General features: G+C 39.0%; 4 protein-coding genes across 6 annotated transcripts; 2 read left to right on the top strand and 2 right to left on the bottom strand.

The window, feature by feature from the left end:
- The first annotated feature begins 1,228 nt into the window (after positions 1-1,228).
- On the top strand, positions 1,229-2,721 carry LOC113206692 (L-aminoadipate-semialdehyde dehydrogenase-phosphopantetheinyl transferase-like). Its single transcript, XM_026422899.2, has 2 exons — positions 1,229-1,372; positions 1,458-2,721. Exon 2 carries the CDS (start codon positions 1,575-1,577, stop codon positions 2,427-2,429), a length of 855 nt encoding a protein of 284 aa, XP_026278684.1. The 5' UTR covers positions 1,229-1,372; positions 1,458-1,574; the 3' UTR covers positions 2,430-2,721.
- Positions 2,456-6,783, bottom strand: LOC113206689 (tuftelin-interacting protein 11). 3 transcript variants are annotated; one of them, XM_026422893.2, is made up of 14 exons: positions 6,601-6,783; positions 6,241-6,359; positions 5,902-6,157; positions 5,638-5,815; positions 5,458-5,551; positions 5,164-5,374; positions 4,880-5,069; positions 4,543-4,746; positions 4,183-4,442; positions 3,905-4,101; positions 3,597-3,818; positions 3,309-3,536; positions 3,075-3,205; positions 2,456-2,987 (listed from the first exon to the last, which is right to left on the bottom strand). In XM_026422893.2, exons 2-14 carry the CDS (start codon positions 6,347-6,349, stop codon positions 2,742-2,744), a joined length of 2,526 nt encoding a protein of 841 aa, XP_026278678.1. In that variant the 5' UTR covers positions 6,350-6,359; positions 6,601-6,783; the 3' UTR covers positions 2,456-2,741. The 3 variants fall into 3 exon arrangements, with proteins under 3 accessions (XP_026278678.1, XP_026278679.1, XP_026278680.1); XM_026422894.2 differs by having other exon boundaries at positions 6,612-6,783; XM_026422895.2 differs by having other exon boundaries at positions 3,309-3,515; positions 6,601-6,781.
- A 214-nt stretch (positions 6,784-6,997) lies between these two features.
- On the top strand, positions 6,998-10,372 carry LOC113206690 (mitochondrial-processing peptidase subunit alpha). Its single transcript, XM_026422897.2, has 11 exons — positions 6,998-7,175; positions 7,381-7,619; positions 7,717-7,796; positions 7,909-7,991; positions 8,074-8,176; positions 8,284-8,376; positions 8,461-8,633; positions 8,713-9,033; positions 9,133-9,298; positions 9,376-9,508; positions 9,602-10,372. The coding sequence occupies exons 1-11, from the start codon at positions 7,117-7,119 to the stop codon at positions 9,775-9,777; spliced, it is 1,626 nt and encodes a 541-aa protein (XP_026278682.1). The 5' UTR covers positions 6,998-7,116; the 3' UTR covers positions 9,778-10,372.
- LOC113206694 (uncharacterized) lies at positions 10,352-11,094 on the bottom strand. Its single transcript, XM_052271129.1, has 2 exons — positions 10,615-11,094; positions 10,352-10,497 (listed from the first exon to the last, which is right to left on the bottom strand). Exons 1-2 carry the CDS (start codon positions 10,781-10,783, stop codon positions 10,352-10,354), a joined length of 315 nt encoding a protein of 104 aa, XP_052127089.1. The 5' UTR covers positions 10,784-11,094.
- Between the last annotated feature and the right edge of the window lie 6 nt (positions 11,095-11,100).

Here is an 11,100-nt window from a genome sequence, read left to right as displayed (position 1 = left end):
CCGGCGCGCCCCGGCGGGGGCCGACCCCTCGGGCCCCGCCGGGCCGCTCCGTGCGGCTGCGGCAAGAGGGCACGTCCTCACCCCACCAGGGTTGGCCCCGAACTCCCGCGAGCAGGAGGGGTTCGCTTCGTTACATATGCCTCGCCCTTCCCCAAAGCAAGTATAACCATACGCACCTTGCTCTGGAGGCGCAGACGGCGGCGCAGAGAAGGAGGAGGAGGATGAGGAGGATGAGGAGGATGAAGGCACCTGCAGCCTGCAGCACTCACATCTTTGCCGCGACGGACGCCGCGGCTCTGCGCCTGATGAATTCCTGCGCGGAGGATGATCCCGGGGAAGGACGCGTCTCGCCTGGTGCTCGTCCCCGTCCGCGCCGGGCATCTATTTTGTCACCTGTTGATGCTCCCCTCGTACGTCATGACTAAACCCTTCGCCTCCTGCCCGCCGGCACGGTGGTGTCGCTCGCATTCATTCCATCCTCCTGTGTCAACGTCAACGCATCATCAATATCAGCCCCCCACCCCCCACCTCCCCCTTTCCCCCGGGTCCTTCCAATGTGCTGCTCCTCCAGCAGTCCCCCGGCCTGGAGCCGCCTGGAAGCCTGGAGGCCCGGCGGCGGCAGCAGGGAAGCATGAATGGCCCTTCCCCCTCCCATCCTCCTCCATTTGGTACCCGTCTCGGAGGTACCATGAGGTACCCCGCGGCTACGGCTGTCCCCCCTCCCCTTTCAGCCTGCGTTGCTGGGGCCTAAATCACCTGCTCCCCCCTCTCCTCCACTCTCCTCACCGTCTATGTTATTTCGCGGACTGTCGCATCGTCGCCGGGCCGGCGGCACGCATGCAGCTTGCAGCCCCCCCCCCCCCTTTTGGCAACCACTTAAAAGACGACTGACAGTTTCGGCATTAGTAAAAGCAGCGCTGGTAAAATGATGCACTACCATCAGCAATTACAGCATATTACGTTTCAATTACTGCCATTTCCCGTCGCCACCTGCAAGGCTTAGACGATCGTGTTCCATGTTTCTTGTGTCATCTATTTTGCATCCTTTGACTTTAGTAGGTAGCGACATTTGACTTGCGCGATCTACAACTTACGTAGGTTTGACGTCTTTTCTTAAGGGGGTGCCATCTACCTAGACGAAGTCTAAATTCCCGGACATTTCCGTCATTTTACGCTTTTCTGATCTATTCACAAAAATTATTCGAATTTCCCGCGTGAGGCGCGGTGCGCGGTGCGCATGCGCTGGAGTGACGTCACTCGCACCGTTTCCGGCACTATTTCTGCCTGCTGCACTGTGTAAACCGTGGTGTAAACACCGTCTGCTGGGTGTGTTGTGTTTTCAACACCTGTCAAACCCATGAATCTAGCAAGGGTAAACTGAAGATGCGATTCTTAATTTCTGTCTGTATCGTAAGATAGTTTTTAATTTGATACAGTATAAACTTGTTTGTTTTTAGAAAGCAAGATTTCAATTGCATGTCCGGCTTAGCTTCACTCCACTGTTCCATCTAACATGAAGAACTCATCGTAGGCCGCTGATAGATTTAACCTGTTGAAGAAATTGAGGGTATGGAATGGAGTTAGTCCAAGGCAGTATTCGCTGGGCATTTAATACAAGAACATGGAACCCATCAGAAAAAGACTGGCTCCTAGCTTCAAGATGTGTTCAAATAGAAGACAAGGAACGAATCCAGAAGTTTGTATTTAAAGCAGATGCCAAGGCTCGAATGGCAGCATGTCTCATGATACGCAAGTTGGTGCATTTGGCAACAGGTGAACCCTATGCCATGATTAAAATTGCACGCAATGAGGGTGGGCGTCCATATGTTGTAAACCAGCGATTTCCTATAGATTTCAGCATTTCACATGAGGGACATTTTACAATTCTCGCTGGAGAAGTCAAGAATGATGTGACTGTCGGCGTTGATCTAATGAATGTAAATACCAAACATGAACTTTCAAAGCTATTCCGTCTAATGAACAGTTCATTTACGCATGAAGAATGGAAAACAATTTTAGCTGGTGACTCAGAAGAAAGCAAGTTTGCCATGTTTTTCAGGCACTGGTGTCTGAAAGAGAGCTATGTAAAAGCAATTGGTATAGGAATTTGCACTGATTTACAGAAAATATCCTTTAAATTAAAAACGGCATCTCTGAGTGCTGACAAATGTTGTACAGATACTGTGGTAGAAATTGACAAAGTTGAAAATACTTCCTGGAGGTTCCAGGAATGGCTTCTAGATCAACAGCATTGTGTGTCAGTGGCCCTTTCTCCGCGCACTCATGTTGAACCCCAAGAAGCAATACCATTCACCATACTGACCTGGGCAGAATTGATGAAAGAAGCAAACCCTTTCTTACCACCTGACATTAATTACTGTCAAACATTCATGAAGAAGGAAGAGAGAGGAGACATCCACTGCTCATGAATTGTAGACGAAAGAAAATGAAAATGTATACATCACTATTTACATTTAATGTTATGCCAAGAAGTACAAGTTCTGAACAGATATTTTCAATGCATTTAAGATTTCTGTTAACAGAATGATCACAGGGTAAAATATTTAAAACTGAATTGCATTAAAATGCTTGATTTACAAAGAAATCTTATTTTCAGTATATTTAGTTAGCTAATTGATTGATGACTGTTTTTTCTGACAGCATTTCCTTGTACCAGTTAAGTGCAGTCAATGAGCAATAAAATACCACAGAAAAGAAACAGCTCTCACAAAAATTGTACATTACACAGCCATTTCTAAAGCAGCATTAAGAGAGGTGGGCTGCCACACACCACCTGGTCCACTCACAAAGATAACACTTCTGTCAATGTAAACTTGTATGTTGCCCATTCTATAAATCTGCTTGCCCTCCCTCCAACGATTTACTAGGGGCATGAACATGATTCCCCTTTCTTCACAGCGTTTCTGAAGCAAGTCTTTGAAACCTTGTGGTATTTGAGCTGCAACTCTTACAGCTTCAGCCATTGCCTGTGGGGAATTTTTTATTGTAAGTTTTCATGTGTTCAAATTTTACAGTTCTAAGAAATCTGATAAAACTACAAGGATTAAGCTTACCTTGTATCTTTGCTGGTGTGCTGCTGCAGTAGGATCTTGGTATGTTTCTTGGGTGGATTGTTGAGTAGAAATGGGCTGGCTTGGGTTGGAAACTGCTCGGTTCATGAGGTCCAAAGCCTTCCGGAAATGTTCTGAGACACAAGACAATAAATTAAAACACTGTCCAACAGATTTACGGTCTATTGTGAAGTAGCACAGGTGACAAGACAAAAAGACAATTATTTTCATCAGTACCTTTAATCACAGGCTGTAGCAATAAAGCCTCCGAAAACATGGATTTCCATCCAGAATACCATTTAGACACCTGCTCGTAATCAGGATTATCATTCAGCCAAATAGTTAGAACTTGCAACCATTTTGGGAAGAAGATCTTGTCTAGGAGAGATGCCATAGATAAAACGGGCATCATGTCTTCCCAATCCATTACCCAACGCCACTGGTCTTTGAGAGAAGAAAATGAGGCTATTCTTAATGATGTAGCAAGATAATTTTGAAACTGAATAAGAAGGCAGTCTCTCCTACCTAAGTGCTGCATTTGAGGATTTATAACCAATGCACACATTGCTTCTTGTAACTTTGGCAAAATATTCTTCACAAGGAAAGCATCCATATCTCCTTTATCAAAAGCTTTGCTCCAGGGCTGCAGCATCAAATGGGCTGATGTGTCTGATGCATGCCAGTTCACAAGCGCTATACTTAACTTGTGTCTAATTATAGGGAATACTGAAACATGTAACCTTTGCCCTAAAAATAAAATTAAAAATATGTTAAACTTTTATTTCTAAAATTGACAACAAAGCAAATTATTATGTTGTGCTAGGAATACTAACCAAGTAACGGAAGCCATGGGTGAGTCCAAGTATGAATGGGAATTGTATCAGTAAGAGGATTCCACTCTTCAACGGCAAGAGTGAGGCGGGGCATGACCTGCTGCTCTAAAATGTTTTCCATGACCCATCCAGGTAATAGAGGCATCCAATCTTCGAGCAAAGAAATAAGTGGAATACAGTCACGACAATTCCATGTACTGAAATACAAGCATTTGGTTAATTTATTTGCCCTCTAAACTTAAGAAAAAATGCTTTGAGCAAAGCTTTACTCAACTTACTTTATGTAACCACGAACAATAGGCATCCATGTTTCCCACACAAGACGGTGATATGGGTCTCTCATTGTTATCATTGAATTACTATAGATAGCAGAATTGTCTTTTTCTAAAATCTTTCTCCATTTTCCAAATAATGACAAGAATTTGGTACGATGCTCAAATGGATTCCAGTCTTTCATCTCCTCATGGAAAAGTGGTTTTAATATGTCAGGAGCGAGATCACCAATGTCATACATACGGTAGGCTTCATAATGGTGCTCCTGGTTAAAAAGTGGAGAAGGTAAGGGTAAAATTTAGTATTGTCTGTTTTCAACATAAATCAATTAGATCAATAGCACATAATAAATAATAAATACGTACTTGCAATTTTTTAAAAGCTTGAGAGCATTGATCAAGATCAAGCACTTTGTTTTCAAGCTGAGTAACAATGCTTAAAAGTGTTTCTAAAGCTTCAATTTGTTTTTTCTCCTGATTCATTTTTTGACTCAAAACTTGTTCTTCTTGTTCTAATGACACAGTTCTATCTTTTGCGATGCGAAGTTTGCGAACATTAGCGATAATATCCTTTAAAAAACAAAAGGAATAATATATTATCATAAAGAAGACCATTGTAGTTTTGACCAATAGGATAGAGGCATCAAACAATTCCAAAATCCTGGTCCATGTTTATAACTTGTTATTACTGGCTGAGACTTACTTGTTCACACATATCTACTAGGAGATTCAGATTATGCTGGAGCTCAGGGAGAGCAAAATTTGTGAATTTTTTTTCTTTGCGAGTTTCCCATTCATCTACAGGTCTCTGAGGACCTGAAATGGCATGATAACCAGACAAAACACGTTGTTGGGGGCCAGTCATATCAATTACTTTGACCTTTGACAGCTCACTGAAAACAATAGCAAACGGGTGCATTTTAAAACACAAACTTCAGTAGTTAGTAAAATCTAGAAATAACATCCATAGTGGAAAAAAGTTCTTACTTGAACTCTCTTTTATACACTTTTCCTCTGTCTTGATCTTCTAAAACTTCATCAACACTTTTATAAACATATTTCACCTTTGAGCTTTTACTACCCTCTTTCCTCCATTGAGTTAATTTTCCTTCACCTTTTTCTGTTTCTTCTTCAATTTTCTCTTTAAGCTCTGGTCGAAGATCTGCCATTTTTGTTACTTTTTCAGGTCCATAAGCACCTAATGACAAACAAAATAAAGTACATACTTCATAAAAGAATTCTTAAATGGATGAAAAAGAGCAAAAATACAATGAAACTTACCAATAGCTCCTCGACCTTTTCGTAAATGTGCCTCAACTGGGGCTGATATTCCTTGTAGCTCCTTCCCTAGACCTTTTCCAGGTTGATAGCCCATCTATAAATACAAAGAGGTAATTGTGATTCATGTTCATTAAAATTAAAGTGGAATTAAACTTTTAAACAACACTCTAAAATACATACTTGCAACAAAAGTTTAGCTCCAATGCCCCTTGTATGCTTTTCCCAGTTGCCAACTCCTTTGTTAATCAAGGTAGAGCTGGTTTGAAATTTTTTTTTCCGGAGACCTGCAATATCTCCATCAATATCTGTGGTGTTTGACTTTGCACCAAATCCTTGTCTTCCTCCATCATCACTATCACTGTAAAGAGAACAAATGTGTTGACTCAGTAACAAAACTATTTTTATACAAGCTATGAGCTAAAAATTTGTAGGACTAGTACAGACCTGGAACTGCCTCCAAACTTTCTCCCTGACTGCTCCTCATCCTCATTGTCATCATCATCGTCATCGTCTTCTTTCTTTTTGCTCTCTCCACCTTTTTTGCCTTCTAACTTCTTTTTACCAGCTTGCTGAACACCACCAGCAACAAAACTAATTGGAGCACTAGTATCAAACTTTTTGCGACCTCTTGGCCTGGAGCCAAATCCGCCTCTTTGACTACTAGGCTCACCTTCATCACCACTGTCATCAGCCCATATTCCTGAAAATTAAATGACATTTAAAAAGGTACTGAAGTAAAAGAGAAGATAATATGAGTACATTACAGTATGTTTTACCCCATACCATAAATTTGCTGATTTTTCGACTGCTTCCTTCGTGGTCTATTAATGTTAAATTCATTATCTAAATCATAATCTGTTATTTCAAACCTTTCTACCTCTTCGTCCGACATAGCGACAAATCTGAAAATAATAACAGAAAATTAATGACACACATGATGTTAGAGGTTATGTCTACAAGTATAGTGCTAATATAAAATAAGGAGAGGCGGGTGGGGACATGAATCCGATTTAAAACTATAAGTCATTATTCGAATTTTCTAATAGAGACAAATATGTAAAGTAAACCGTTAAAAATGCCGATAGCCGACAACAGAGAGCGACGTTTCATAAACGCAAAAGGAACCTTCCATACAAAACTTACATAACACGTACTGATTCACAAGTAGACCAAATTTGCTTGTAGTTAATTCTTTAAATAAAGTTATAATTATAATTACAAATATATAAATACATGAGATGACTAGTTGTTGAACCAATAATTCCTGAACAGACGGTATAAATAAACACTGGCAGCCGCCATCTTTTAGATTTTCTACCACAAGTCACTTTAGCACCAACATGTAAAAATACTACCGACAGGATGGAATGTAAATATTTCGAAATAAAACATTAAAAATGTTCATTTTGAGACAATAAGTATTAATTTTTATGTTTATTTCTCGTAATTTGTGCGGTTAAAAGAGTATTTATAGGTTTAAATTTGTAAACAACTCATCTATTCAGTATGACATGTTGGTGCAAATTCAACCAATCGTTACCAGGGTCTGAAGTTTCTTCAGCAGCGGTCTTCAGTCTCCTAACCTTAGCTTCTGCTGCTGGAAAACTCATGTGTTATTTAGTTTTAAGTGTAAAGTAACTGACATTGTTAAAAACAAACATGGCAAGCAGAGTCGTTGGTTTCCAAAAAGTTGGAACACGGTTCCTAGCCAAACAAGCGTACGTTAATTTTCTTCTCTATTGAGTTTATGTGTTGTCAATTGCATCAGTCATATAAGAATGAATGAAAATCCAACTAGTACCCCTAATTGAATTTCCTTACTGTTTCCTCTTAAATTTTTTGATGCTGTTTACTTTGGTTTATTCATTTTATGTTTTTCCATTGTCAACTAATTTTTCCAATGAATAATGTTTCCCTTTTTAGAAAGCGGTTCTCTTGGAACAGCCGTCACTTTGCATCGCAGGCAGACCCACCTAAAGTACCAATCGATCGGTCTCAACTTGGGTGTAAACAACCTCCACTCTCAGAGCCACTACCAGGTGTTCCGTCTCCAAACTATGCAACTGTTAAGGACGATAACTCGGAAACTAAATATACAGTGTTGCCTAATGGTCTTCGGATAGCTTCAGAAACACGTTTTGGACAATTTTGTACTGTTGGGGGTAAGACTATCAGTGAGAAAAGATAGATTAGATTTGGAAAATTATTACATAGTCAAAATTAGAATTATTGAATGAGTGTTTTATTTTATCTTTTCAGTTGTAATTGATTCAGGTTCAAGATATGAAGTTGCTTATCCCAGTGGTGTGTCTCATTTTTTGGAGAAACTTGCATTTAATGTAAGATATTTGTCCTATTCTTTTGTTGTGTTTTTCCTTGAGATGATATCCAAGCAGCTTCATGCTACATCTCAGTAGTGCCTAAATTAATCTAAATTTTGTGCATTTACAGTCTACTTCAGTATATTCAGATAGAGAGAAAATTATGACTGAGCTAGAAAATCATGGAGGTATTTGTGACTGTCAGTCATCAAGGTAAGATTTATGTCAAATGTGTCATCTTCAAATGAATGGCTACATGTCCACTTTGCTAATAACAGGATCCTTTTTTCTTTAGGGATACTTTTGTTTATGCTATATCTGCTGACAGTAGAGGACTTGATGCAGTTTCCAAAATTTTAGGTGAGGTAGTTCTGCGTCCTCAAATCTCTACAGCAGAAGTAAGTTTTTTTGATTGAATTTCTATACTTCTCAATTAAGTCTGGTTCAAATAATTGAACATTTCATACCCTTGTCTCTATTTGTTATTGTGTCATTCTCAATTTAGATTGATATTACTCGCCAAGCAATTCAGTTCGAACTAGAAACATTAGGGATGAGACCTGAGCAAGAAACTTTACTTATGGATATGATACACGCAGTGAGTAATTTTTTAACTTATGAGTTTGGTGTTGATTCATTCATGACTTTAATCACTCAACAACTAAATTAATTTTCTTTACAGGCAGCATACAGAGATAATACTTTAGGTTTACCAAAGCTTTGTCCAGCACCCAATGTACCAAAAATAGATCAGAAACTTCTTTTTACATATTTGAAGAATCATTATACTCCCTCAAGAATGGTTGTGGCTGGAGTTGGGGTAGATCATGACCGTCTTGTGGAAAGTGTACAAAAGTATGCAAAAAGCAACTATGTACTCTCTACTGGGAGGAAAACGAATTCTCTCTAATTAATTATTATAATATTTTTCCAGATACTTTGTTGATCAGCAGCCAATTTGGGAGGGCAATGATGAACTGATTCTCCCGGGACCATTACTGAATGTGGATGATTCAGTTGCTCAATGGACTGGAGGTTTAGTCCAGGAAGAATGTGAAATTCCCCAGTTTGCTGGTCCATCAGGTCTGCCAGAATTGGCACATGTTGTGTTAGGACTAGAGAGCTGTTCTCACCAGGATCCAGACTTCATTGCTGTCTGTGTTCTCAATATGATGATGGGGGGAGGCGGCTCTTTCAGTGCTGGAGGGCCGGGAAAAGGAATGTATACCCGACTTTATACCAATGTGCTCAACAGGTAGAGGAAGAAGTCTTGAAAAGATTTAGTCATTCATCAGTATTTTGGTTTTCCCTGACAAGTTCTTTGATAACCGGTGATTACTTTTGTGTTTGACAGGTACCATTGGATGTACAATGCTACTGCTTACAACCATGCCTACTTAGACTCAGGTCTATTTTGTATTCATGCAAGTGCACCTCCCACACATGTTCGAGAGCTGGTAGAAGTCATAACGAGGGAAATGGTTGCTATGGCAGGCTCCGTTGGAAATTCAGAACTGAGAGTAAGTATCATTTGTGATTTGTCTCATTTCCTTTTCTCCAACAAGAACCAGAAATGTAAAAATATTTTGTATTTCAGAGAGCAAAAACTCAACTCCAATCTATGCTTCTTATGAATCTTGAATCTAGGCCTGTAGTATTTGAAGATTTAGCTCGACAAGTTCTTGCAACTGGTCAAAGAAAAAGTCCTAAATATTTTATTGAAGCTATAGGTAAGTAATAAAAGTGCAGATTTTCTTATTTCCATTAAAGAATCATATGAGAAATGTTAGAAAAGAAATCTAAATTACCATGCTTATTTTCAGAAAACATCTCTGCTGATGACATTCAGAGAGTTGCCCAGCGGCTACTTCGTGCCTCTCCTGCTGTTGCTGCAAGGGGCGATGTGTCAAAAATTCCTCAGCTTAGGGATGTTCAGTCTGGATTAATGGATCCAAATGGTCGCATTCCTGGTAGCCGCCATCGCATGTCACTTCGCTAAAGGTCTATAGGTGATTAAAGTCCATTTATTTTGGCTAATTGTTTATTTACAAAATTCAGTACAGTTTAAAATTCAACATTATTTGTGCAATACACATAGGTACATGATACATTGTGGAGAGCAAAGAAAACTTAGTTTATTGTTTTGAAACAGCATATATTTAACATAGAAAATTAACCATTGGACTTAAATCTATTCCCTCAATTTATGTGGGCATCTTATCAACTAGTTTTAATGTTGTTGGATGTTTTCTAACGTGTATCTCCACTTCATCCTCAGTTCTTCAGCCATATTCTTGTATTGGTCGTACAAGTGTCTGATTTCACAAGTTCTATTGTGAACTAGTATTTTAGCATCCTAGCAGTGAACAAAATTATAATTAAATGTTTGCTAGTCTCATATTGATATAAGATCTTTTTCGTCTTGCCTTTCAGTGAATTTTTTCTTACCTCCATTTTCTCTTTAAGCACTTCAGCCAATGAATTTGACTTAGGGTATTCAGGACTCTTTAAACTCTTTGGTTAGCAAGTGTGAAGGGGGTAGAAAATATTACAAAGGTGCTCCATACTTTGAATTAAAAATCATTTTCCTTGAACCAATTTGTAATTACCTGATTGCATTCACTATAAAAGTTTTCAGCTGCAGATAAAAGTTTTTTTATAGAAACCAGTAGCTCAGGAGGACAAGTGTGCTGACTTCCTTTCCCCAAATGTCTTTGACCTGTCAAATGTCTTTCTGTTATTTTCAATTCCTTTCTGAGTACCAGGTTTACTAAAAATCACTATCTATAATCAATTTCCATTTGATGAGTTGTTGAAAACACTGAAGATACTTAACCACTTAGTTGAGGAAACACAGTTGTGTTTGTGTTGATTGAAATAGTGCATTTGAAAAGCTCATTCAAGTGTATTAATTCTCTCTCAATTCTCTTTAAAATGTCCTCTCCCATTTCATGGCTAAACAGTTGTTCTGATGTTTCCAAGATAAGAGATATTTGCTCTTTCATATCATTTTCATGCTTGTGTAGGTATTGATTAGCATTTTCCTACAAATACAAAAATGGGGCACACCGTTTTACTAATTGTATTGGAAAACACTTGTGCAAAATTTTTAGTTGCATACAATACCACATAGACTTCAATCAAGTTTTTGATGTTTTGTGACAATAGACCAGATGTTTTCTCAAACTCAGCACAAAGTCTGCTAAATACAAATTGGCTTTCAGAAAACGCTTGATTAGGTATAAACTGAGCCATAACATCAACTTGATGCTGCTGGTATTCCTTTCTTAAAATTATCAATTTTCTATTTAATTTTGATCGC

The sequence above is a fragment of the Frankliniella occidentalis genome, unplaced genomic scaffold (genome assembly GCF_000697945.3).
Source record: "Frankliniella occidentalis isolate FOCC.00 unplaced genomic scaffold, Focc_3.1 Scaffold151, whole genome shotgun sequence".
Taxonomy (NCBI): domain Eukaryota; kingdom Metazoa; phylum Arthropoda; class Insecta; order Thysanoptera; family Thripidae; genus Frankliniella; species Frankliniella occidentalis.
This window is presented reverse-complemented; position numbering and strand designations above follow the sequence as displayed.

Coding starts and splice junctions, on each gene's coding strand:
- LOC113206692 (XM_026422899.2), top strand. CDS start 1,575: ATGGAGTTAGTCCAAGGCAGTATTCGCTGGGCATTTAATACAAGAACA.
- LOC113206689 (XM_026422893.2), bottom strand. CDS start 6,349: ATGTCGGACGAAGAGGTAGAAAGGTTTGAAATAACAGATTATGATTTA. Junction 5,070..5,163: donor GTGTATAAAAGAGAGTTCAA/GTAAGAACTTTT, acceptor TATTGTTTTCAG/TGAGCTGTCAAAGGTCAAAG. Junction 4,443..4,542: donor AAGCTTTTAAAAAATTGCAA/GTACGTATTTAT, acceptor CTTTTTAACCAG/GAGCACCATTATGAAGCCTA.
- LOC113206690 (XM_026422897.2), top strand. CDS start 7,117: ATGGCAAGCAGAGTCGTTGGTTTCCAAAAAGTTGGAACACGGTTCCTA. Junction 7,176..7,380: donor CGGTTCCTAGCCAAACAAGC/GTACGTTAATTT, acceptor TTCCCTTTTTAG/AAAGCGGTTCTCTTGGAACA. Junction 9,034..9,132: donor TATACCAATGTGCTCAACAG/GTAGAGGAAGAA, acceptor TGTGTTTGACAG/GTACCATTGGATGTACAATG.
- LOC113206694 (XM_052271129.1), bottom strand. CDS start 10,783: ATGAAAGAGCAAATATCTCTTATCTTGGAAACATCAGAACAACTGTTT. Junction 10,498..10,614: donor TGTGTTTCCTCAACTAAGTG/GTTAAGTATCTT, acceptor GACATTTGACAG/GTCAAAGACATTTGGGGAAA.